Here is a 27,198-nt window from a genome sequence, read left to right as displayed (position 1 = left end):
TTAAGGGATGTGTTCGTCAAGTGAGCCTTATTTCACCTACTAGTAGGAATGGCTATGAGATGAGGCGAGGCTAGGTTTTGCTAGCCCCGAACCCCATCAGGGCTAGAAATCCAAACCCCATCCCCATCCCCATATTTTTTCCTTGAATTTTCCCTGCCCTGCCCTAATCATTCCTACTTGCATATTTGAAAATTTAATCTTTGTTTTTTTTTTTCAAATCAACATAGAACTATATGATATTATATACTTGAAAATTGTGTGTATATATATCAAGGGGAGACAAGAAAAAGAATATCCCCACATTGAATCAAGGAGAGTTGTGACCCAAATGAAGAATATGTTTAAGGGGAGAATACTCATGGAATCCCCTCTATGATTCAAGGGGAATTAAATGGTTTATGTGATAAAATTGTGATATGTACTATGATTTAAAACCATTTAGTTATTGAGCATAGTGTTATATCATTTGAAAAAAATGCTATCACAAATATTCCTATGCTGATTACTATTATTTATGATTGAATAGCCATTGATTGTGGATTGTGGAGAATCATGTGCTTATTAGTTATTATAAACCCATAAAAGCCATACCCATTTGTCTTATTGACTAAACTATTAATTTTTGTGCATTATTAAACTTAAATGTCTATGTAGCATGGTCTAAGAGAGTGGTGCTCGTATTATGCTTAATTGGTTTTATTATTTTTTATCAATGGTTTGTCATCATAAAAAGGGAAAATTATTGATTTTAATGTTTTGATGATAACAAACTCATTGAGAGTAGTAGTGGTGTATCTAAGTGTACAACAATCTTTAATAAACTTCTTTGTATTAAGCAAGTATTAAATCTAGAATGCTACTAAAGATTTTGATGCCTTTGAAAATGCTCCAAGATAATTTTCTACAAATCCCATCAAGTTGTATTCAATTATTATTATTTTTTTATCTTTTTAGGATCTTAGTGTAACAAATTGTGTGATGCACTCTAAAGACACTCAATAAGATTAAGCTTAGTAAATCTACCTGAGAAAACATAAGCTATAATTGGATTGATTCCCTGGCTTTCCTCAGCATGGACAAGAGATAAAAAATCAATAAAATATTTATTGAAAGCCAATGGAAGGGTTTCTAGAACTTTAACATAATCTTTAAAGATTTCTAAGTGTTAGGCTGTCTATCAGCCAAATTTGCCCTAATTGTAAATACTAATTGACCACCCAAAACAATGTGTTGACTGATTGTGACAGCCAAGGGATGCATTGCCAAATCGGTAAAGATTAGTTGAGTAACCTAAAAGGATACGTTGATTTAATTGTGACAACCAAGGCATGCAAAATGTATAGTCTGAGAAGATATGTTAACTACCTAGAAAAGTAGAGTCAACTACCTCAGATAAATTGAATTCAAAACTTATTAATTGATTGATAAAGAGGAATTAGTTACCCGGGACTAGAGAGCAAAGATTCTTCCCTTTGTATTGTGGTCTACTAACAAATTAAACAATCGATTACTATGAAGAAAAATTGACTATTTGAAGGCTCTAATGATTATTGCTATATTTGGAAAGTCCTCTATCATGTTGGTGGAAACTTGAATCATTACCAAAGAGAGTAAAATCTCTCTAACATTTTTAAAAAATTATCATTTGCTCTTAAATCCTCTATAAAAAAAGTTCAACTTGATCTAAAACATAAGACAACATGAGTTTTGAATAAAGTCTTGTGAAAACAACTTGTGCATTGTTTGTATATATTGTATATAGTTGTTTTTAGAAGTGAGCTTGTTTGAGAAGCCACTGAGCTTGTGTTATAGAACTTTAGCTTGTGCTTGTATTGTGTATATCTACCTATTTAGTTGTTCTTGCATGTAAACCTACTATAATGTTAAAAAAGTAAAATTTATTTGAATAAATATATTAAAGGTATTGTACAACAGGAAGTCCTATTGTGGGCACCCATGAGATCTTTCTAATTGTAAAGGCTTGATTACCCATGAAATCTAATTAGTTAGTGAAAATCCTTAGTAGTGGTTTAAGGTAGAGGACATAGGTAGGGTTGGCCGAAATCCTCTATAAAAAATATTGTATGCTTTCTATTGTTTCTTTTCTTTTGAAATTTTGTAATTTAAGTTTATTTACTAACGCTCTCACATAACTATATTAACTTGAATCCTTGAGCAAGATATAGGAAATATAGTGCAATTATTAAGCTTTAACATTACTAACACTAATAATTGCATTAAACTCTGACTAACTACTTTACATTTATCATTATTGCTATCTATCTTCATTGTTAATTTATTATTCAATGTTATCGATATTTTTGTAGTTAGATCTATCCTTAATATTTCGGTAGCAATTGATCACAACTTGAATCTCAAGTTGATTGTAATTGGATAGCTGGTCATGTTTTAAGATATCACTTTGTAGCAAGTCCATTTCTCTACTATAGTTTTGTGACCAATCATCTCTCTCTAGCTACTAAGGCACACACCACTAAGTGCAACTACCATTTGAATTATTTGTTCATTTACTTTCAGTTGTTCCTTTACTTTTCTAGTGTTATTTACTTTTTGTATTTATATTCTTCTGTTAACTGTAGAACCACTAACTAGATAGTTGTAGTTTTTAACTATTGTATTTATTTTTCAACCGTTACCAACTTGTTAGCAGTCTTCTTCATTATTGTTATTACTTATTGACTGGTAAACCCTGTAGCTCCAACTACTATATTGTTTGTTTAATTTTGCAGCTACAAGTTTCTAGTTTAGTAGTTAGATTAATCAAAGAGTAACATCATGATTAACTACTAAACCAATTTGACTAAGCCTAAACTTCCTATGCATCTTGATATTTATTATAAAAAAGGCTTAGGCTTAATTTGAGGGGATGGGTTTCTGATCTTGACTTGGAGTTCATATTAAAATTCAATTGTTTGAATTGAAATTCAAATTCAACCCGATTAAGGCTTGCTTGGTTTTTGGGATGGAAGGGGGTAATAGGAATATTCCCAAATATTCTTCCCTTCCTATTAGGGGTGTTCATGGTTTGGTTAATTGAACTGTGGGCCTTTTCTTCAAATTGAATCTGTGGCATCGGTTTTTAGAAAATCGGTAACCAAAACTGAACCAAAGCCTTAATCGGTTTAGTTCATTGTTGGTTCAATTCATCATTTTTGGTTTTCATAATATTATATATAATAACTATAAAATATTATATTATAAATAATAAACAATTTATCATATATAATATATAACATACATAAATATATATGGTATATATAAATATATGTATATCGGTTGGTCCAATTAATTGCTACTTTTTATATTCATTAACTGAAACCAAATTGGTACATTCGGTTTTCCAAAATATTGAACCAAAATCGAACCGGTTAATTGGAATTTTTGGTTTGGTTTCATCATTTTGGTTCAGTTTTTCAGTTTTCTTGCTCACCTCTACTTTTTATGTTTGATTGTGAGATATAATTTGAAACCTAATAAAAATTACTAAAGTTAATAAAAATATTAAAATTTAGTAAGTTTTTTATCTAACAACTATTAAAAATTAATAAATTAATATTGTTAGAATAATTAAAAATAATAATAAAAAGTAACAAAATATTAAAAGTAATAAAATACACCATTTTGCATTCCATATACAAATTTTAGAAAATAATTAAAATAATAAAACTAGTAATGGCCCAATTAGAAATGTCATAAGAGTTCTTTTACTTAGAGATTATCATTTATAACTTAGACTAAGCTGGCAATACCTATAAATTTTTAGGCCCAAACAACTATTTTCTATAAAGATAGGTCTAGCTTAGATTTGCACCAAGCCTACACATAATGAAGGCAGAAAATGATTCCAATTTTGATCGGATCTAGGTGCATCCACATCAATATCTGACTATGAAATCTCTAGATTCACATCCACATCTAATTATTATGTTGGATTTCAAATTTAATTTACAACCATCTTATTGTGTTTAAAATGACCAAAAGATTAAAAAAGTTTTAGATAAACTAATTATTTTTAATGTATATATGTATAGTAAATGCATATGAATATAACATATTAAAATTATTAATTAAAAACTTTATATAATTATACATAATATCTATATGTATACAAAATTATACGACATATATACATAAAATAATAATTTTAATAGACTTAATTTTAATAAGATCTAATGGGGTTAAATTTGCATCCAAATTGATTATTAATCAGATGAAGTTCTAACATCCAAATATGTGATAATTAGATTTGAAGTATAATTAAGTATTGGACTTTTGGTGTCCAATGATGACCTTAGCCAATAGGGCCCAAGCTAAGAAACCCTAATATCAACATGGAAGTTATATGCATATATGGTAAATATTATTATATAATATTTAGATAACAAATATTATATCCATATATAGATAAAAATTTATATATTTTCTTATAATAGACTAAAATTAAATAAAATTTTTAATTTGTAAAAAAAAACCATAGTTTTATAATTAAATCGGTAAGCCCACCCATTTCCTAGGCCCAGACAAGTATTATTACACTTGAGGTTTAAGTTGAGCTACACTAGGCAACCTTAAAATCTGTTAAAACACTACCAAAATTTGGCTCGAGACCTATTATTATTATTATTATTCATTCATTCATTTATTTATTTATTCATTGGGCTACACAATGGGGTAATCCATCTTCCATAGCTCATTGGCTTCAATATTTTCTAAAAATAGTTAAAAAACCAAAAAATAATGCATGCATGGGTTGTACTCAGTTTGGTTCAACCCAATTACAAATGTCACATTGCTCTTAGTGGTGCAACCTAGGTGGGTTTCGGTTAGGTTGAAAATCAACTTAAGTCCAACCAGAAGTCTTAAACCTTGAGCTTGGGATTAGATTAATTTAGTTATGACTACAACCTAATTTTATATATTTATTGACATTTAATTATTTTAAATATTTAAGTAATATTTATAGAAATTGTAATGTTTAGTCATTAATATAAAGTAAAATAAATAAAATAGAACATTAATAGATAATATAGAAAAAATAATTATCTTATTCAATAATTAACAATAATTTATTATTTTTGTTAAAAAATATTAACATAACTAATCAAAATTACTAAATTATTTTCATAACAAATTATTAAAATAAAGATTAATTATTTTAAACAACATTACGTTTTTGTTTGGATTGTTTAACCTTATCTTGAGATCCCCCACTAGTGATCTAAAATATAATAGGATTGCTCCTCATAAAGGGCTCCTTACATTGACCTCACAGCCACATATTAGAAACATCTCCCATCAATAATAACATAGAAATACAAAGATATTCCCAATGTACAGCTGATAGATGTTTTGAGGTCGGTGTTAGAAGCGTAAGGAATTACTAGTCTGGATCTGCTCCTTATACAACCCTCATCACACTGACCTCACACTGGCTCTGCTCGTAGTACTCGAGGTTCTCTTCGCGCTCTTTTCTTTCGGGCATTTTTTCACATTTGGAGGCAAACAGGAAATTGGCGGGAGACTTTTAAGTCAAACGCGAAATACGGGGAAAACCAATCGACGATCACCAACTCTCTTGGCACTTTAGGCTCTTTGTAACCGTCCGATTAGGACCTAAAGTGTTCGACTTTTAGTTTCTTGATATACAAGCGTTCGAACTTTAACTGCTTTTGTTTAAAACACTCCTCCATTTTCTTGCAATCAAAGCCGCAAAAGTAAACGCAGGGAAACGTCGTGACGATTAAAATTTCGTCGAGTCTCATCGGGTCACTGTTTTCACCAATCGGAGAGGTGGGCATTCACGGTAAGCTTCCAATTCATTGTTCTTGAAGTGTTTAGTCGTTTAAATCGTGTAAAGTTGATGAAGATGAGATAAGAAATGATCAATTTGGTTGGCTCTGAAAAGAATCGGATTATTTATTTATTTTTTTTTCGTTTTCTATATTTCAGGAATCCTAGATTTGGAGCAAAACTTTATTAGTCTCTTGTTTGGATTGTATTTGCTTTGGGGTTTAGATCTGCTGCTTTGTTCTGGTGGATTTTCTTTTTCTTTTTTTTTTTCTCGGTCGGCATTTTGATGGTGGATTCTGTGAGATAGCTTGAGCGGAAATCTTCTTGGGTTTTGGTCTTTGCCTGTAGGTTTTGACTTTTGAATTGCTTCATCTGAAATGGTCGATACGGTGATGGTTGATGCTTTTTCTGTTGATGGATCCAAGGAGTTGGAAATGAAAGAGGGAGAAGGTGAAAAGAAAGTGAAGAAGCAGTTGAAACGGAAGAGGGCTTCTGTTCTCGAAAATGTGAGCTTAGAGGAGAGGGAGTCTATAATCGATGCTCTGCGACGAGAGCTTGATGGGTTGTTTAGTTATTTCAAGGAAGTTTCGATGCAAAAGGTCCATTTGGAAGATAGTAGTAGCTGTGTGAGTAATTCTGTGATTGCTTGTTTGCTTGAAGAGAGGGATATTCCGTTCTCTAAGCTGGTGGAGGAGATTTATGAGAAGCTGAAGACGAGAGAGGGGGTTACTTTGGCGTCTGTGCGTAGTATGGTGCTTTTTGTTGGGCAGAGAGTGATGTATGGTGTTGCTAAAGCTGATGCTGACGTTTTAGAAGACAATACAGAATCGTGCCTCTGGTGTTGGGAGGTAATAATCAACTGGATCTTTTCCTACTCACTTGTGTATGACATTTCTTTTGCGGTGCTACGTGTATTCCATCTTCATTTGCAAGTTTGTTATTGTTTCCGTTATTTATATAACTATGTTGATGTCTGGTTGATTAGACTAGAGATATGAAGATAATACCCAAGATCTATCGTGGAATTTTGAGCATTAGACGTACTTTTCGAAAGAAAATCCACGAGAGGATTTCTGCTGTTTCAGGTAAGTAAATGACTTTCTTTAAATATATGAGCTGGTTTTAATTGTATAGTTTCTGGAGTAACTATATATTTAAGACTGAAAATTTGTAAACTCCACTATACTAATTGTATTTTAGTTTATGGGACCATTTTTTTTTGAATATTTGAAGCCATAGTGTTCTGTATTCCCCTTTGAACAATGCTGGTCAAATCTACCTTGATCTCATTTAAAATAATAGAAAACTTAACTCAACTTGTAAGTTCCTTTGGGGGCTTAATTGCTTGCCTCTTGATAGTCTGTATTGGGTTTTGAAAGTTTTACATGTTCAAATTGTTGAATGCTTGAAGCACCTTGGTATGATTCACATGTGTTTGCTTTCATTACCACATTTTCATTTTGAATATGTTTTATATGTTGTACTTATAAATTTTAATTTGAGCCGATAGACTTTATAAAACATCTAGTTTTCTTTTAAGATTCAGGTTTGAATTTTTATGTATTATTGTTTTTTTTATATTTTTTAAACAGTGTTTTTCTTTGAAAAGGTGCACAGCTCACCTTGCGTCTTGTGCTTTGGCTGCTAGAAGGCCCTCATCCATTTTTTGTGTCTTGTGCTTTTAAAACACTAAATCAGCATATCCCACATTGAGAGAGTTCAAAAGTTATTCTGATTGGATAGCACTCATTATTTTGGACTTTTAGATGAAATGTGTTCTTCAATGGAAAAACCTGTCAATGGGCTATAGTTGTGGGTTATTAATAGGAGATTAATGACTGTCATTGTTTGGAAGGGCCTCAAAGTTGGAACATTTGAATTGGTTGGCCCTGTTCAATCAACATATGTTGCATATTTAAAACATCTGGGCAACTGGTCTCCTGTTCCAATGCATCTCTTTCTGCCTAGTGAGTTCATTCCCATACAAAGTGGTTACTAACCTTTATGGTGTGTTTCAGCTATGATCTCTGCACTTCAAATGCCAGAAAGCCATCAGAACTACAGAAATGAATTATCAAAAGCATCAGATAAGCTTGGTAAAGCGTTAAATGAAGGAGAAATTCGTTCATTTGTGTATAATATGGTGCAAAAGAACAACTCAGATCTGTATGTACACGATATAGCACTGCAGTTTGTTCATAATTATTTTCTTGTAGATTTGTTATTCAAAGTTCAGCAATATTTATTGTAGGGCCGAGAAGGAGGCCAAATTAAAAGAGAAAGAGCTTATCAAGGAACTGGAAAGAAACAAACGTGAAGCTGAGAAGGAGAAAAAAAGAATAGATCGTGAAATCCAGAAGGAGAAATGGCAAAGTGTAAGTTAATCTTCCTAATGCTTTATACAGTTTTTAATAAATGAAACCTATTCACATAGATTTGTTTTGATTGGTACCTATTTTCATAGATTTCAAATTAAACAGGATTTTTCTAGAAGTTCTTGCTTGTCATGATCAAGTTCTATGCAAAATGCACCTCTACAGCTAAAATGCTAAATGCCAAGGAAACCTGTTGTGTTATTAATTAACTAGGGCCTAGTGATTCTACCATTATCTAGGTTAGGCTGCATGTCACTTGCATTAGGGAATATTAAGGGGACTAGAGGGCCACAATTTGGCTGCACCTTTCAAATATTTGACATCCAAGAAATGCTTTCTTGTGCAGTTGTTAAACTAAATTGTCCTGGAAGATGGCTTTTATTCTGATAACTATTATTGATAATTGTTGGTTGATTCTTTTCACATAAAATAATCTTTAATTAAATTAAAAATTTCAATCAATTGCTAAAATTGAAACTAACTACAATTGTTTGCTGCTGAGGAAGTTTCATAAACCCTACAAATATCTGGTAGGTATTTTTTGACAGTTAGCATCATTTGAACTAGGTAATTGTTTCTTGTTCCATTTTAATTATATAAAATGGACTCCCCAGATGTTGATCCTGCTAACACTCAATTTTCTTGGGTGTCATGCATGCTTTACCAAGATTAAATAGGACTTTTCAAATGAATCATGAAAAAGTATCCTAGATTTTCTCTCTTTCCTAGTCAATGTTGTTTCTTTTCACATGTCATTTTATCTTGCATCATTCCCTTTTACTGAGCTGGTTATTCTATTGCAGGAAAAAGAGCTTAAGCGGTTGCAAGATGAAGCAGAGAAAGAAGAAAGGCGTCATGAGAAAGAGGAAGCTGAAATGAAGAAACAACTTAGGCGGCAGCAAGAGGAAGCTGAAAAAGATCAACGGCGGCGGCAAAGGCAAGAATCTGAACTGAAAAGGCAACTTGCCTTGCAAAAGCAAGCTACAATCATGGAACGCTTTCTGAACAGCAAAAAGAACACTTCACCTAACCAGGATCAATCTTCAACAAAGGTGATAGTTTCTGATTCTTTAAGCAAAAGAGATGAAGTGATGCCTAATGCAGTTACATTATCAATGGACCATGCACTATCTCTGCACGAGAAGATGAATGCTGATGACCTTCGCAAGTATGTTTAAGGACCTGTATTTTTCAGTTCTTGCAGCATCTAGTCTATTTCACTCTCCATAACTATGATTTTATTCTTTGCAGGTTGCACCTGAACTCTTGGCATCAGTTGGGTCATTCTATTCGTTCCAACAGATCCCAACATTGGGGCATTAGGCATAAGCCTAAGACTGTATTATTCAAAGAACTTAAACTAACATCTAGTAAAGGAGTTGTCCGTGGTGATGATTTGAGCCTAGAGAAAATTGTAGATGGTTGGGAAGAAACTGCTCCTGATGATAGACCATGCCAAAACAATGCAGATGCTTCTTCAAGTGGCATCTGGAAATCTAGGAGGTCTAGGCAACTCTTGCAGTTTGACAAGAGCTACAGGCCAGCATTTTATGGTATTTGGCCAAGGAAAAGGTATCTGTCCTATTTCTTGGATTGGTTGTTTAGTACATAATAGCATTTTTGAAAAGCTAGATCTTCATTAACACTTATAGAGAGAGTTGTATCCCTGCCTAGAATGCATTGGGAGGTGGGATCCACTAATTGTTTCACCTGTGATGTTGTGTATTGGCAATGGGGTTGTCCAGTGCTTTTTGTCTTATTTTTTTCCGATTCTATGTCTTCAAGTTGTTTAACGCATCTTGGTTGGCCTCCTGAACTGGCGATTTTTGCCTCCTGGCTTATTATTTGCTTTCTACATCTGGGAATCTCTCTTTCTGTGTGTGTGTGCCTCTTCCCTCCCTTCACATGGATATGTGAATGTCTTTTGACTTACATGTTTTCTATTTTACTTTCTGTCTGCTTGTTAGCCATGTTGTTGGGCCACACCAACCCTTTAAGAAGGATCCAGATTTGGACTATGAAGTTGATAGTGATGAAGAATGGGAGGAGGTATAATTTTTTATTTCTGTATGCAAAGAAAATTACTAGCAACCAAGATATCAGATGTTGATGTTCTAGTTATGCAGGAGGACCCTGGTGAAAGCCTCTCAGATTGTGACAAAGATGATGAAGAGGATTGTTTAGAAGGGACTCTAAAAACTGATGAAGAAGATGGAAGTGAAGATGGTTTCCTTGTACCTGATGGCTATCTTTCAGAAAATGAGGTGCTTATTTAATGTTTTTCCTCTTTGATGTCTTGGAGCTACATGGTATCTTAACTTGATTTTTGTTTAGATTTAATGGAGATAATTAGTTCTTTAAACTTGCCATCAACATATGAGCTAGCCCCGTGTCAGAGAATTATAACAAGAGATTTTTTTAACAGGATACTGCCTTTATATATTGACATGCTTTTATAGAGGGCTAAAATAGTTGAGTGGTTCTCGTTATGTTAAAATTCTTTTTCAATGGGTTTTTATTTATTTTTTGTTCTGCTATTGGATAAATATATGGTTCCTGGACATGGCTTCCAAGTTTGTAAACTGTGATTGTATTTTCTTTGTAATCGTTTTCTTTTGATTACTGAGAAGACAATGACAAGGGAAACCCATTAACATTATTTGTTTTCTATTGGGTCAATATAATGATGAGGTCTGTTTGGTACTTTCGTTTTGATGTGCAGGGAGTGCAAGTTGACAGAATGGAATCTAATCTTGTAGATGATGAAGCCAGAAGTCTCCCTAGTAAGCATGATGCTGAAAATGAGGAATTTCGAGAATTGTTTTGGCAGCAGAAGTATCTGAACAATTTGACTGAACATGCTCTTCGGAAGAATCAACCCTTAATTATATCAAATCTGATGCATGAAAAGACTTCATTGCTGATGGCTGAAGATACTAGTGGTGCTCTTAAGCTTGAAAACATGTGTTTGCAAGCTCTGAGTATAAAGGCATTTCCTGTGGTGCCACCTATAGAGATATCGTGTGACAATAACACACTGAATGTGGATCAAGAAATTTGCCATATGCAAAGTAATGGCAGTAGTGCAGCATCAGCAGATGCAGCAGATATTCTTGAAGCAGAATTGTCCAAACTTGTAAGTACATTTAGTTTGTTAAGCCATGATAAAGTGCCTGTGAACTGAGAATGATGAAAACCTTTGAACTGGGCTTCCAGGTATCTGCCATCCAGTCATCTCCACATAGGATCAGTAAACTAGTAGAGTCCTTGCAGCAGAAATTCCCAACCGTCCCAAAGTCCCAATTAAAGAATAAAGTTCGTGAAATATCAGAATTTGTGGATAATCGCTGGAAGGTCAGTGAGGCAGTTGTGTTTGGCTATTGCCTGTTAAGTTTTCTATAGCTTTGTGTTCTTACTTAATAGATGCAGCTTGTGTCAGGTTGCCTTGGGTTGATGTCAACCCTAGTCCAACCTGATGTGTCAAAACCTCAACCCTGAGCCTAACCCAGTGTTATCTTCAACACAAGATTCTTAACCAAAATCTCATCCAATCATGAGATAAGATTAGTTTGGTTGGATTCAGGTTGGAATCTTACCTATCCATTTTACAAACACTTGCACAATTACACAATCATATTCATTCAAGTAACATATTGCATATGAAAATGATACACATGCATGACACTAAAGTATATTTTACAATAAAGCATTCATTCACGACTATCACCATCATCCTCTCTCCCTTTAGATTGAATTGAGCCTGCCCAAGCCATCAAGCCTAACCCAACTGACTTTGTATTGGGCTGGCATTTTCAAACCCCAGTCCTAATCCAATCTGCAACTCAACTGAACTAGTGTTGCTGTGTCAGTTATGTTGGGTTGGGTTGTGTTGGTCCAATATATATATATATATATTTGAGTTGGGTTGTGTTGGTCCAATATCTAGTGTTGCTGTGTCAGTTATGTAGTTGTGACAGGGGGAGTAGCAGGTGCAAAAGTGGAAATGCCAATGGTAGTGGTGCTTGTGCTAATTTAGGATTTTGGCCTGGTTGATTTAAAAACAAAAAACCCATTCCTCCTAATCTAGGACAAAAGGAGATGCCAAAAGGAATTTTAATTTATTAGAACCAGTGCAAAATTGACACTGAAGTTGTTTCAATATGTTTATTGGTCTCTTGCTGATGATGTATTTCACGAAAATGCTAAGAGGCCAACTTGTCTTTATGATGCATGCAGGTTAAAAAAGAGGTTTTGGGCAAGCTTGGCTTATTTATATCCCCAGGTATGCCCGTTTTCTACAACTAGGAACTAGCCATATCAAGAAGGGTTATTTATTAAGACACCCCTATGGTTCATGTAGATACCAAGGCCTATGCTATAGTTTGCATATTACTAAGATACCCCCACTACTTTGCAGCCAATTAATGCACCTTCCATTAGGAACCACTGTATATCCATTTGGGAATATTTATTTTTCTGAGAATACCCATAAAAAGTCTCATCGCTGCCAGCAATAAGTTGTTGCCAAGTAGATGGGGTGGGTCTTAGTAATTACATTTTAACCATAGGGGGGGGGGGTCATAGTAAATGAACTATTAAGAAAACAATGTTATGACAATAGGGGAATGAACTTTCACCCTCCCGGGTTTTAAAAAGACTAGGGGTGCATGTTGGGCTGGCTTGGGTTGAGGACTTGATAAAATTTAAATATGTTGCATAAATTCTTCAAATCGAGTGCCCAACTTACATTCCCAAAAAGACAAAAATGCAAGCAACTGTACAAATTCTACATAGCCCATGTCGTGTATGCTAGAAATGCATCAGAAGTAAAATCCCAATGTATTATGGTCTAGTCCACCTTATTGAACATCACCAAATTTGCTCTGTTTGTTGCATGCTCTTTCTCCAAGCTAATGGTTTCTTTAAATTTGCAGAGAAGAGTAGTGGGAAGACAAGGGGTATTGCCTCCTTTTTTTCGAAAAGATGTCTGCCGCCCGCTAGTGAAACTATCAACCATGAAACTTCGCCTCAGCCTTGCAATAAAACAGAGGTTCACCCTGGACAGCAAAGATGCAAAGAAGCCATTTTGTAACCTCTTCGAGGATAGGAAATTATATTTTCTTTTTGGTCAGTCTCTTTGTGATAGCATACGAGTCATACACGACGAAATTCATGCTCATATTTGATTGATGTAACGAGGGTCTCTGTAAGTATTGCTAATTTACCATGCCTCCAGGGGGTCTGCACTAATTTACGGTGCCTGAGTTAAGGTCTCAAGTGGCTGTGTATTTCATCCTACAGGCTTTGGTTCTTATAAAATTGGGAGAATTTTTGTAGCTTGGATTAATTTGTATGGCAAAATGTCAGTTATTAATTTTCTGATCATCTAGGTGTTATTTCTAATGATGTTACTCCAAAGTGTTGTAATTATGCTTGGCAAAATCGACATTGTACACAATGAATGTCAAGGTTTAAAGCATTGGAAACTCTGTAAATGGGTACATCTTTTTATGTGATAAATAACCTTGTAAGTTGTAACAACTTTGTTTTTATTTTTATGAAAGCGACTTAAGTGTTAAGACCGACTTGTTTTAATAATTTGGTTGACATGGTCCAAAGAAAAGAATGCTTGTCTTGTACATTCTGTTTTATGTGTATATCACATCACTTGCACATGGTTTTATGGGGAATTGAGATCAGTTTGTGGGCCATTAAACCATTCGCCCTGGTTGGTTAGAGATAATTTGGTTCAACTATAGGTTGAACCGTATTTATCCAACAAGGTTCAAATTATCATTACTTATTGCCCTGTATCGGTCGTATCATTCTGGGACCCTTTTGATATACCTTTACAGTGGATATATCAGGGGTCTGACCGGGGGATGGAGAGGTCCTAGACGTCTCCCCTGAACCAGTTTTGAAAAAAAAAATTAAAAAAACTAAGTATCGATATGCCCTTACCGGCATATCAATATTTTGAACCTTGGTATCCAATGCAACCCTCTACCACCCCTACTCGGATTAGGGATCAAGTTAATAGTTAGGGTGAGGTTTTTGACAATCATAAATCCTCCATGAGTTTTCACTTTTACAAAACCTCCCCTATGGTTATGAAAAAATTTGCAGCCATTTCCCTTTTGTTATTGATGTAAAACGTTGGCTACTTGGCTTAAAACTTTTGTTCCTTTTAAAAAAGAGGAAAGGGTCCAATTCACGGTGGATGACAGGGCCACGCCTCGTTTATGAAAAAAATTGTACTTTTAGAATGAGAGGCTGAAATTCCAACGCAGTATAGGCTCCAATTTGGAGCTTCTAATCAACAGTGATGGTGCCCTTTATTGGAATTATTTTTCATTGGTTATTAGGTTATAAGTTTCATTGTCTCTACAATCTATACGTGTAGTTCGTTGCATACGCAAGCCATATATTTAAATAAAGATGTTTAAAATTACATAAACTGACCTTACTCCTATGTTGTAGACTGGTGGAGATTTATACTTGCCTATAGAAAATCCAACTCAAAGGAATGGTGGGTGCTCGCTTGGCTCTCATGGCAATTTTTTCCTCCAATTTTCTGAACTTTGGAACCAAACCACAGACATAGTCTTGTGCTCTTCTCCCTTCACTAGAGAGGCCTGTTAACTTCTCCACATTCCATTTACTCACCTTGCATTCCAGTATATCATTATAGTCCTTTGCTGTGTAAACACCAAGCCGCTGTGCAACTGTGGAATAGTGCTGAAAAAGGTTCTCATCTTGTCCATCAAACATCATGTGGGCTGGCATTATGATCTTCTTCTTCATCATATCTGCAAAAGCCAAGATGGTACCATCTGGGTCGATCTCAAAAAGCTTCTCTATGATCTTTGTATAGGCAATCTCATGGCGCTTCTCATCAGCAGCAATGGTTCCACATAGTTTTGCTAGCTCCTTGTCTCCATACTTCATGGCAAGGTTGGCTGTATTCCCATGGGAGATGAAGGTAGCCCTCTCTTGGAATGATGTGTAGATGAATAGAAGGTAGGGGTTATTCTCAGTCATTGGATCCTATACAAATATTGAAAATGGAAAGTCAGATTCAGAATCAATAGCAAGGTAACAAATATGTTTGGTTATTGAGAAAAGAAGCTACCATTCCTGAACCAATAAGATACTGAGTTGTCTTTTCAATTTTCTTCATGTCTACCCTTCCAGAAAGATAGAGGTACTTGTTTAGAAGGTCTCCATGTCTGTTTTCCTCAGCAGTCCATGCCCTTATCCACACTGCCCATGAAGTAGGACTGGCTCCTGTTTCATCCCGCACTCCATCTCCAGTGTTCAGCATTGTTTGGTAAGTTGGAAGAGCTTCCTCTGTGATCATATCTCCGACTAAGGCGACGAAATAGTCGTCGGGGATCTCCTTTGCTTTCTCTCTTATTTCCTTAATTTTCATATAGAATTCTTCAGAGTTGGAATCTGGTAGAAGGTCCTGTGGTTGCCAGCACTTCTCAACAGGCTTGAGGTAGATCAAGACATTCTTTTGCACCCAGTCTTCCATGGATTTGAATATTGCCTTCTTATGTGGTGGCAAGGAGTGGGCCGCTTGATTATGTACTTGGCAGGGATAGCTGAAGGGATTCCTTAACCTCCTAATTAAACAGAAGAATTCTAGCTTAAAAGCCTATATACATTTCAGAACTGCAAATTGTTACAAGCTACAATTTTTTTTTTTGGGTCACACCAGCAAAATTTTTTACAGTAATCACAGGATTGAGTTATTTCTTCAAAATGTTTTTTTTTTTTTTAAATTAGGAATTACTAGTTGATATTTGATCACATAGAATGCTTTTTCAATTATAAGGCTGCTACTGCATCAGAACATATTGGTTGGGATTATTTTCTGCACCATTGGAGGTCTAAATGGCCAAATGATCACCAACTCAAGAACTCTGTACATACTTTACATGTAAACTCATATTTTCAACAAACCAGGCGCTTGGTCTTTTGTCAGGCTTTTTTTTTTTTTGTGTGTGTGTGGTTATTCCTAACTCATGAATTGCATTCTTGTATGGCAAAATCTTGGATCTGGGCTATATGATTCATAGAACATTATGGAACTGTGACATTAAGATGAATCCTAGTATGTACTATGAACAATATTGGCCCAAAAATCAATTTGAAACAAAATGGCATCTTACCATTGTGTAAGGCTGCGTTTGTTCGCACTACAAAACTGAACTGGATACAAATTTTGTACCTGGTTCCATTGTGCATCTGTTTGTATGTGACTATGATTGAACTCTTACCTGATGCAAAATTGCACTTTTGCATCATTTGCATCCATTAACAGTGCAGTTTTTGCATATGAAAAATTGATACAAAATTTTGCACCATTCCCTCCTACCTTAATTCTCTCTATACTGTTGGAACCACATCAATTTGTTTCCTACCCACCTGCTTCATTTCTCTTTCATATAAATTGAGGACCACATCATTTTACTTCTTGCAAACAAACAAAACAGGACCAAATCTGAAGCAAAAGTAAATCAGGACTTACACTCAGTCCATTTGCACTCCTATGCATTTACACCAATGCAAATGGAATTGACATTGCAACCAAACGGAACCTAAGGAATTGGCATTGTAATCTATGCATTTACACTAATGCAAATGGAATTCGCATTGTAGCCCAGGATTTATACTCAATCCGTTTGCACTCCTATGCATTTACACCAATTGAAATGGAATTGGCATTGTAACTAAATGAAGCCTAAAGAAGAAGCCACATTGTTTAAAATCATTATACTATATGATGACTTTTTGGTATAGTGCCACTATTAGGGTATGTTTGGTTTGAAGGAAAAAGGTAGGGAAAGGTGGGGAAACCTTTACAAACCTTGTATAGGTTTCCCCACCTTTCCCTTCCTTTCCCTACTTTTCCCTACCTTTTTCTTCAAACCAAACATAACCATAGTGAGACAAATACATTGGTGGGCTCTAATTCTGTGCAACATGTGGTAAAAGTATGTGCTAAATCAAATTGATTTTACAGAAATCATGAACATATGCTTAAATTGCACAATGTTTCAGTAGTGCTATGTTTGGTTGGTTGGAATTTGAAAAGAAAGTGGAAGAAAGAAAAAAATATTTGAAGAACGGAAAATGACATTTTCTTCTTTTTTTTTTTTTTTTTTTTTTTTTTTTTTTTTTCTGGTGGGCAAATGGAAAAGAAAGTTTTGCACGATTGTTTTTCTTTTCTGAGAGTTGGGTGTTTGATATCATGTAGACCTGTTCATGGGCTAGGCTTCGAGCCTAAATTTACACTGTGTAGGACTCAGGTTTCAGGCCGGGCCCATTCAAAATTTGGCAAAAGCCAAGTTTGAGTCCGACCCATTCAAAATTTGGGCGTTTGAGTACTTTTCGATTGTTTTTCATCTTTAATACAAGTTAAAAATAGTATTTTGAAAACTGAAATAAATAATAAAAATGATATATTTCATCTACCTTAGATGATTTATATATTTTATTTTACACATAATTATATGTTAAAAATGAAAACATAGTTATTATTTGAAAAAATAGTTATTACACAAAAATACTAAATAAATAAAATTTCCTAACAAAATTAACGGAAAACAAAAAATTATAATTATAAAAACTGAAATGAATAATTTAAGATTTAATTTTCCCAAAAGATTTAATAAAAATATTAAATATAATTTATTTTATATACCTTAAATGATTTATTTGTTTTATTTTACAATTATGTGTAAAATAAAAACATTATATATTAAAAAAGAAAACATATTTATTATTTAGAAATAGTTGTTATTTAACTAAAATACTTAATTAATAAATATTCCCAAAAATTAATAAAAATTTAAAATTATAATTATAAAATTGAAGAATGATAATTATTGTACAATATTTGAATGTTCTAGAGTCCTGGTATTGTTTATTGTAATATTTCTCTTCCTATAACCTATTGAAGTATGCATTTCTCATGTCTTTATATCTTATTCATAGATAATTCAGCTTTTGGTTTAGTATTATTAATGTATTTATGTAATTTGTATGCATTTCACTAGCATATCCAAGCGTTTCTAGAGTGTATCCGTATCCGTATCCAACTTATCCAATACGATACCTGATACCGATACTTTAACCCTTGGTATGAGGCACCTTGTCCCTCTACTACGAGGCTACCACCTTTATTTTTGAGAGGTGTACACCTCACTGCCTTACAACCTCAAATTGGTGAAGCATAAGCCTAAAAAAAAACTAAAAAAAGAAAAAACACTTATACATTAGTTATAATACTTCTTAAAATTTAAAAATCAATTATTTAATTATTTATAAATAAAATGAACCAATTTATACTAAAAAATTTCCCATAATACTTCTTTTAAACAAAAAAATGTGATTAATTTTTCTCTCACTAAATGTATATTTTAGAATAGGGTTTCTTTCTCTCAAATCTAATTACAATGGACAAAAATATCTTTGTACAAACAGATTTTGCTTCTTGACAGAACCCCCCTTTTACTAGGTTTAATTCTTCATCATTTATAAATTAGGTTATATATATACACACACACACACAGATGTTATAAATGTCAAATAAAAGTTTAAAACATATCACATTAAAAGAACATAATCTAATAAAAAAATATAAATTAACTATGAAAGAAAAAATATATAAGGAAATTAAAAATAATTTTGATTTGTTGTGTGTGTGTGTGTCCATCAAGCATGGTTCAAAGTATTTAACTACGAATTGCACCTCCTAGTATTTCTTTCCCTTTTTTGGGTAATCATGTATACCAAGCATGGTTCAAAGTATTTTGTATCGATAGAGGTGTATTGGTACTTTAATCGATATATCTTTATTTTTTTCTTTTTTTAAATTTTAATTTTAAGTATAATTATATAATATATATTATTTAATATAAAAAGAAATTTGTAGAAACACCTGCAAACATGTCTTTCAAGGTCCAAAGATATGATATACCAAGCATGGTCCAAAGTATTTATATGCCTCTTTGTATCAGTAGAGGTGTATTGGTACTTTAATCGATATACTTTTATTTTTTTCTTTTTCAAATTTTAATTTTAAGTATAATTATATAATATATATTACTTAATATAAAAAGGAATTTGTAAAAACACCTGTAAACATGTCTATCAGGGTCCAAAGTTATGATACAATACATCCCGTATTGAGTATGTTGTGTCAATACTTTAAACCTTGATACCAAGATGGTAAGAATCGGCATCATCTTTATATTGTAATGTGAGATCTCCAATATTTATTTTAATTTTTTTGTCATCTAAATGAGAGTATAAAGCACAATATTAGGCTGATTCTACCTTTTGGCATAACATAGGGTTCATCTCTTATTTGGAGACTTTTTCATGCCCTAAGGCATTTCCATTCAACAAACACAATAAATTGTGACTAGATAAAGCCCACTTAGATTGGGACCAAAAAAACTAGACATGACCCAAAAAATAATACTTTAATTAAATTTAGATGGGCATAGGCCTACCAATGGTACCTGAAAACCCAAGGCCTGATCCAATATATGATCCGATTGGGATGATGTATTTATGTAATCAGACTGGAGTCGGATGCTACAATTTACATCTGATTAATAATTGGATTATATCATATTATTTATTAATTTTAATAATCTCTAATTCCTATTTATCTCTAAAATTATCTCTAATTAGGTATAGAGTTTCTCTCCTAAATTATCTCTAATTCCTATTTATCTTCTCCCACTTTTGATATATATATATATATAAAGAAAGTTTGAATTAGAAATTTAAGAATTATTTAAATCTTATAATGAAATTACGTAGTTACTTTAAAATATGTACTATAATATTTTTATGGATTATTCAATTTAATAACTAAATAATATTTTAAAAATTTAAATGACAAAATTATTTAAACATGATTCACATAATAAAAATTTAAAACTAAAAATATTACTTAAGTATTTCAATAATTACTTTAAATAACAAAACAAAATAGCTAAATAATTATATAACATAATATTGAATATTACATAATAACTTTTAAGTAAATAAAATTGAAATAGAAAACTAAATATTTTACATATTATTTAAACATTTAAATACATAAATATTTTAAATAACAAGATATTTAACATAACTAAATTTTAAATAGTTAAAATAACAAAATTATGTAATAAATTTAAAAAAAGTTTTTACAAGGAGAAAAGTAATTATAATAGATCTCATAATATTTCAATTATTAATAATTTTATATTTCATAAAAGTAATAACAAAATTATATAATAATAGTATACATTATAATTTTATAGATGACTAAATTCAATAAATAATAAATATTTTAAAAATATAAATAATGACATTATTTGAATAACTAGATAATATTGTAAATAACTAATTTTTAAGTATGTTAAATATAAAAATTAATAACTAAATCATATTTTGAATATTAATTAAAAATAGAAGAATATAAGGAAATTATGTAATAGCTTTCAAAACATAATAATTATTAATAATTTTAAATATTTATCTATCTTTATTATATATTTGTGTATACTAAAATTAATATTTAGTGTATTTTTAGTAATTATTTATTGTATTTGTGATAAATATATTTTTAGATGTAAATCTATTTTTGTTTTGTTATTTAACAAAAGAATTTCAATAATTATTGAAGATGAATATTTTATTATTGGACTTCTAAATTTAATTTATTGTAATTATTGGATTTATTGTATTTTTGTTATGATTTATTGATTAATATTTGTTAGCAATTAAATTATTATTGGATATTACACTATATTGACTAAATTAGTATATTTGTAGTATTTATTGTATTTTCATAATTATTGTATTCATTGCATATTTATTAGTGGTTTGTTGTATTTTCATTATAAATTTATTTTCAATAATTGTGTATTTTCACTATAAAGTCTCAATAATTATCAGAGATTAAACTATTGTTATTTATTAGAGATTAGACTATTAATTTAGCTAAAATTAGGGGTGTTCATGGGTAATTTTGGTTTGGTTGAAGGTTATTTGGCTAACTAAACTAACTTGGTTGGGTTGGGGAGTTGGTCACCCGAAAACTAGACTTGTTCTTGGGTCGAGTAGCCAAACGGGTTGGCCCGGCTTTGCCCATTCTAAATTTGGCTTGGGCAATGTTTTAAGCGTATAGACTTAGGCTTGGGCTTTCCCAAATAAGCCCATCCCGAGCCTAACCCAATAATATTATATATTGTAAATTATAATATATAGAATATTATAATATATAATATATTATTAATAATATTATAATTACTATAATATAAACTATTTATCTAGATTAGGCTTCGGGCTTGGGCTCAAGATCTAGGCCTGATGGTTGGGCCAGGCTTGGGCTCAAGCCTGGTCATTTTCCCAAAACTGAATGACCATTAGTAAAAATCGGCCAACTCCGGTTGTATCCAAGGTTCAAAGTATCGATACGTATCGTGCCGATGGCTTCCAGATACGCCCTTCCAAGGGTTGTATTGGGTCAGACCATGGTTCAGAGGGTAGTTGGGCCTTAAACCGACCCCTCTGAACTAGTTAAAAAATAAAAATAAAACCTAAAAAAAGTACCAATACATGTCGATACGCTGATATCGGCCTGTGTTGATACTTTGAACCTTGGTTGTATTAGTTTGGTCGGTTGGTTCAAAAGATATAAACTTAAAAATTAAATTTAAGTTTAAGAAATTATAACAATATTATTAAAAACTAAATAAATAATTTAAATTTATAATATAAAATATTTTAGAGTAAGAAATTTGGGAGTTTTCCCACTTTTCTGTATTAAAAATTATATTAAATTATAAAATATTAATATATATCTATAGTCAGGATGACTCAATTTTGGTCGGTTTACAAATGGCCAAACCAAAATTGACCAGACCTGGTCGAGTTGGGAAATTGCTGAATTGAAGCTGATTGGAAAATACTAGAAAACTGATTAGTTCAAGTCAAGTTAGGTTGGGTTTGTCAATTTCATCGGTTTCTTCCGTTTGATGAACAATCCTAGCTGAAATTAATTGTTATTATTTTTGTATTGCAAAATATTATTAAAAATATCATTATAAAATATAAATAATTATTAGTTATATAAAAAATTAAAATATAAAACAATTGTATACTCTTATGTGTTTGTATTGATTAGTTTTTGTTTAACAAAACTTGTGCATCGCATGGGTCCCAACTAGTAACAATATATAAGTATGATTGAGACGTTGTGAAATTGGTGTGAGGAGTAGATCCGGTATTGTTATACTTGAAGAAAAGAAGATAAAATGGTGTGGGCAATGGACCCCAAGGGCAGATTTACTGCGACTTATTGTGAATCCAGAGTAATGACTTAGGCCGCGTTTGGCAAGTCCTTCCGCACGGGCTTCAGGCTGTTTAGAAGCCCAGAAGCCAGAATTCTGGGCTTTTCCCGTTTGGCAATAAAAGACGTTAGCAACATGAATTTGGGCTTTTTTCAGGAAGCTTCAAATGAAGATTTTAATCTTTTAGCGCCCTATCTTCTTCGAACGCATGGGACGATGCACATGCTTGGGAGAAAATGGGTTATCTTTCCACAAAAAAACTATTTGAACGTGTAAGTGGGACGTACCAATGGTGTGTGAGACCCACCTTAGAAAAATGTGTGGGGCCTACCTTGAAAAAATGTATGTGCCACATGCATGTCCACACATGGGCCCACATGCATGTCCACCAATGGCATGCGGGGCCTACCTTATAAAATATATGTGGGCCCCACATACATGTCCACACATGGACCCCACATACATGTTCACCAATAGTATGTGGAACCCACCTTGAAAAATGTATATGAGCCCCACATACATGTTTACACATGGATCCCACATGCATGTCCAATGGTACGTCAGACCCACCTTATAAAATGTATATGGGCCCCACATACATGTCCACACATGGACCCCACATGCATGTCTACCAATGATATGTGGAGCTCACCTTAAAAAATGTATGTGAGCCCCACATACATGTCCACACATGTACCCCAAATGCATATCCATCAATGGTATGTCGTGCCCACCTTGTAAAATGTACATGGGCCCCACATACATGTACACACATGGACCCCACATACATGTCCACCAATGGTATGTGGAGCCCACATTGAAAAATGTAAGTGGGCTCCACATACATATCCACACATGGACCCCACATGCATATCCACCAATAGTATGTTAGGCCCACCTTATAAAATGTATGTGGACCCCACATACATGTCCACCAATGGTGTGGGGCCTACTTTGAAAAGTGTATGTGGGATCCATATACATGTCAACGCATGGACTCCACATGCATGCACATCAATGGTATGTTGGGCCCACATTATAAAATGTATGTGGGCCCTACATACATGTCCACCAATGCTATGTGAGGCCTACTTTAGAAAATGTATCTGGGTCCTATGTGTTAAATGAAAAGTTTATTGCCTCACACACAAGACATTCATATATACATAACACACATAGTTTTGTCACATTATCAAATAGTTTTTTCATTTTATCTTTTGACTGTCAAATCTTATAACAGATTTTCTGAAAAAGACTTGTCAAACAAGCTTATTTATACAAAAGACCTGCGAGTGGACCCCTGAAGTTAGAGAGTTAGAAATGGATTATCCCCCGTCTGTAGCCCAGAAAAAGGAAAGAAATAAAACAAAGGTACCAGAGAGAATTAAAGAGAATTTGAGGAATTAATGTGGACCCAGATTTCCCTTTCTGTAGAGGAAAGCAAAGAGTGAGAGGAATGAATGGAGACCCAGATTCCTTTCCTTGGATGGTTTCGGAGCCAACCATCCAAACCCATCAAGTAACAATTCGTCTTCATGGAATGGTGGATATGCCTAACATCATCAATGTTTGAAGATAGCAATTCAAACCTAATTTGTGATAACTCCAATGAACTGGACACGATGGGTGTGCAGTGGGCTGTGTAACCAATAACAACATCCCATGTCAAGATCTAAAGCTAATCAAATCATGGATCCATATAGGGGTGTCAATTGGACTGAATTTGGTCCAATCCGGTCCAGTCCAATGTGAGTCCATTACAAATGGACTCGGTCCAATCTACAGTTCAATGAATATTTTGAACCATTTTGGACTGGTCCTGAGACTATTCAATCTGTTCAAATTTTTGTTAGTTTAGATTGGTTTCAATTCAAACCTGGTCCATTGACAACTATGTTTTTATCTTTTATCGATGGACTGGATATTTGGTTTAATGCAATATAAATTTATTATGGACGGACCAGGTCTAATCCAATGCCATATTGATCCATCCAGTCCATCCAAATTCAATATGTCTTATTGGTTCATCCAATCCATCCAAATGTATTTTGATTTGGATGGAGTCCAATCCAAAATCAGTCCATTGACACCCCTAGATCCATGTTAAGTAAATCATCCAGAAATTAAGATCAAATTTGATAACTCGAGAAAATTTGATAGTAATTGTTGGATTGAATACCTTGAGGCTTGGACAGCATGGAAAGCACACAAAACTGAAGAACACTAAATCCCCTTGTAAAAGGAAAAACTGATTATTGAATATTTTCATGTAAAAGCAAATCAACCAACGGATTGGCTGATAAATGATGATTATAATTTATAAACCTCTCGCTGAAGCCGACCTAGACTCAAGGGTCAATATTTTCCTGCCCCAAGTGAGAGAATACATCAGTAGTTCCTCTGCAGCTGGTCTGTTGTAGACTTGTAGTGCTTGATTTTGTTATTCATGAGAAGATGTTCTCAATGGACGGCTGTAATGCGATGTGAGGTTGGTGTGAGGTATGTTCTAAGAAGAGCAAATCCCATGTTCTAGACAACAGTAAAATCGGACGTATTTAATTTGACTTGTATTTTTTGGCGTTTTTCATCGATTTTTGATGGTTTTTTTTTTAAATAAAAATTAAATATAATTATATTTAAATTAGTAAAAAAGCCGAACAAATCACCAGATGAGCACGGAATACTAACTAACACAACCCTTTGTAGAAATCCTTGAAAAAAATAATTAACTATATATGGTATATCCGTCAAATAAACCACGTAAGTTACAATTAAAACCTTGGCGTATTCACTCATGATTAGTTAAACAACAAAAGACTACAGCTGAACATATTCCCATGAATATATAACAAATGATCGAGATATTCCGGCGGATGTGCAGCTATAGAGTCCTGTTGGTAGGCTTCTGAGATGGGGGAGCGATTCTCTTAGGCGGTCTATATATATATTTTCTACTGACAAACAGTTTACTATTCTGAATTCGGATTTGATGTTCACAAAATGTATAAATACAGAAGATATTCTCAATATATGGTTGCGATGTAGTATTGTGAAGAACAAGTTGACCGATTTCTGCCATTCTTTGCAATTTTTCTATTTACGGAACAACCAAGTTGGGTATTTCTATAAAAAGAAGAGAATTAAAAGTTAAGGAGAGCTTACTTGGGGCAGGAGGGGAGGGAGGAAGCAGCCATGAAAGCTTTAGGAGATCCGAAACTGGTAGCAAATGAAGGACCCAGATGTCGGGGCCGTAGAGAATGGAGGAAGCTGAGGGGATTTGCTGCTATTACTACGACCATTTTCTCTATGCCTTTTTCCTTCGATTTTCTAGAGAGATCACACAAGTCTGTGGACTCGTAGAGTCAGAGAGATACAGACGTTGGAATGTCTATCTCTATGCCTTTTTATAATCGAGAGGAGGGCCTGAGGTAATAAATGTAGCACATAAAGTTGGAACCAACCTCTGTGCGCGTCGTTATGGCCGTGACAATTTGTGGTAGGGGCCTCTTTGGAGGGTTGGGTTGATTCAGAAGGTCCACTATCTTGAAATGAATTCAACAGCTGTTTTCCTTTTATTATTTTGTATTTAATTGTATGCTTGAATCCTTGTAAGTAGGGTTCAATTTTGAATTCGAGATTCGATACAATCAGATCTAATTTAGATAATTTGAATATTGTAATGGTCAAATTCAGATATCTTATTCTTGTCTGTGAGTTAATTGGATTTGAATTTGGATGTGACATGATTTGATTCGATAAATTTTTGAATTCGACCGATTATTTAATTATTATATATAATATATAAAATATTTAAATATTTTATATAATTTATATATATAATAATTAAATTATATAAATAATTTATATATTTATATACTTTATATAAATAGCATATTTATAAATTATCTACCCTTAAGGGGGTATATTATTATTATTTTTTTGTTTTTTTAGAATATCACAACACACTAATAACTTTCCTCCAAAGTTTGTAGTAGCAGGAATCAAATTCACATGTCCATTAGAACAGTCCAGCTAATCTACCAACTTGGCCACCCCTTAGTTCGCTACTTGATATGACTTTTTAATATTTCACCAAAATAGCTTAAAGCTGTCTCTGGGCTCACCTTGGAAACTGAGAGGCTGCAGTTCTTCAACTCTCCTAATTAGGGATGAAAATTTTTCCCATTTTTCCCAATCCTTGCAGAGACCCGTCCCATTATGGTGTGTTTACTTGTTGTGACTGGGATGAGAAAATGAGAATATTCCCATAAGATTCCCACTTTAACGTTGGGGAAATTTTATCCCTATTGGTGGGGGTGGTGGGGATCCCCACTTATATATGCATGTATGTATATTAATACTTTAAAAATATGATCGAATATGTTTGTATATATTTGAGTCTTTTTTAATATGATAGTAAATTCTAAATATTTTATTTTTAAATTTTAAATGAAAAAAAAGCAAAAACAAAATGATCGACATCATAAAAAAAATTATAGGTTTGGAGATCCCCATGGGGATGGAGAGTGGCCCCCCATCCTCATCCACTCTGTTGCCATTCTTAATCGTAATTGGGAGGGCTTTCATGCAACAACTCCTGGCTTTGGAAGGTGGACCACACACAAAGCCTAGAAGATATGTTCCAA

At 33.3% G+C, this 27,198-nt stretch overlaps 2 protein-coding genes across 3 annotated transcripts; one reads left to right on the top strand and one right to left on the bottom strand.

Annotated features, from left to right (window-relative positions):
- The first annotated feature begins 5,694 nt into the window (after positions 1-5,694).
- On the top strand, positions 5,695-13,681 carry FAS1 (chromatin assembly factor-1 (FASCIATA1) (FAS1)). 2 transcript variants are annotated; one of them, XM_088955630.1, is made up of 14 exons: positions 5,695-5,824; positions 5,971-6,054; positions 6,160-6,659; positions 6,797-6,896; positions 7,830-7,977; positions 8,063-8,186; positions 8,990-9,354; positions 9,438-9,758; positions 10,154-10,235; positions 10,313-10,450; positions 10,909-11,322; positions 11,403-11,540; positions 12,423-12,468; positions 13,121-13,681. In XM_088955630.1, exons 3-14 carry the CDS (start codon positions 6,189-6,191, stop codon positions 13,276-13,278), a joined length of 2,505 nt encoding a protein of 834 aa, XP_088811756.1. In that variant the 5' UTR covers positions 5,695-5,824; positions 5,971-6,054; positions 6,160-6,188; the 3' UTR covers positions 13,279-13,681. The 2 variants fall into 2 exon arrangements, with proteins under 2 accessions (XP_088811756.1, XP_088811758.1); XM_088955632.1 differs by lacking the exon at positions 5,971-6,054 and having other exon boundaries at positions 5,697-5,824.
- An 839-nt stretch (positions 13,682-14,520) lies between these two features.
- Positions 14,521-26,226, bottom strand: LOC148845947 (stearoyl-[acyl-carrier-protein] 9-desaturase, chloroplastic-like). Its single transcript, XM_088955629.1, has 3 exons — positions 25,715-26,226; positions 15,319-15,814; positions 14,521-15,233 (listed from the first exon to the last, which is right to left on the bottom strand). Exons 1-3 carry the CDS (start codon positions 25,849-25,851, stop codon positions 14,679-14,681), a joined length of 1,188 nt encoding a protein of 395 aa, XP_088811755.1. The 5' UTR covers positions 25,852-26,226; the 3' UTR covers positions 14,521-14,678.
- Between the last annotated feature and the right edge of the window lie 972 nt (positions 26,227-27,198).

The sequence above is a fragment of the Nelumbo lutea genome, chromosome 7 (genome assembly GCF_056320005.1).
Source record: "Nelumbo lutea isolate HS-2025 chromosome 7, American lotus-T2T, whole genome shotgun sequence".
Classification (NCBI taxonomy): Eukaryota; Viridiplantae; Streptophyta; class Magnoliopsida; order Proteales; family Nelumbonaceae; genus Nelumbo; species Nelumbo lutea.
Note: the sequence above shows the minus strand (reverse complement) of the source record. Positions and strands in the feature narration are given on the sequence as shown.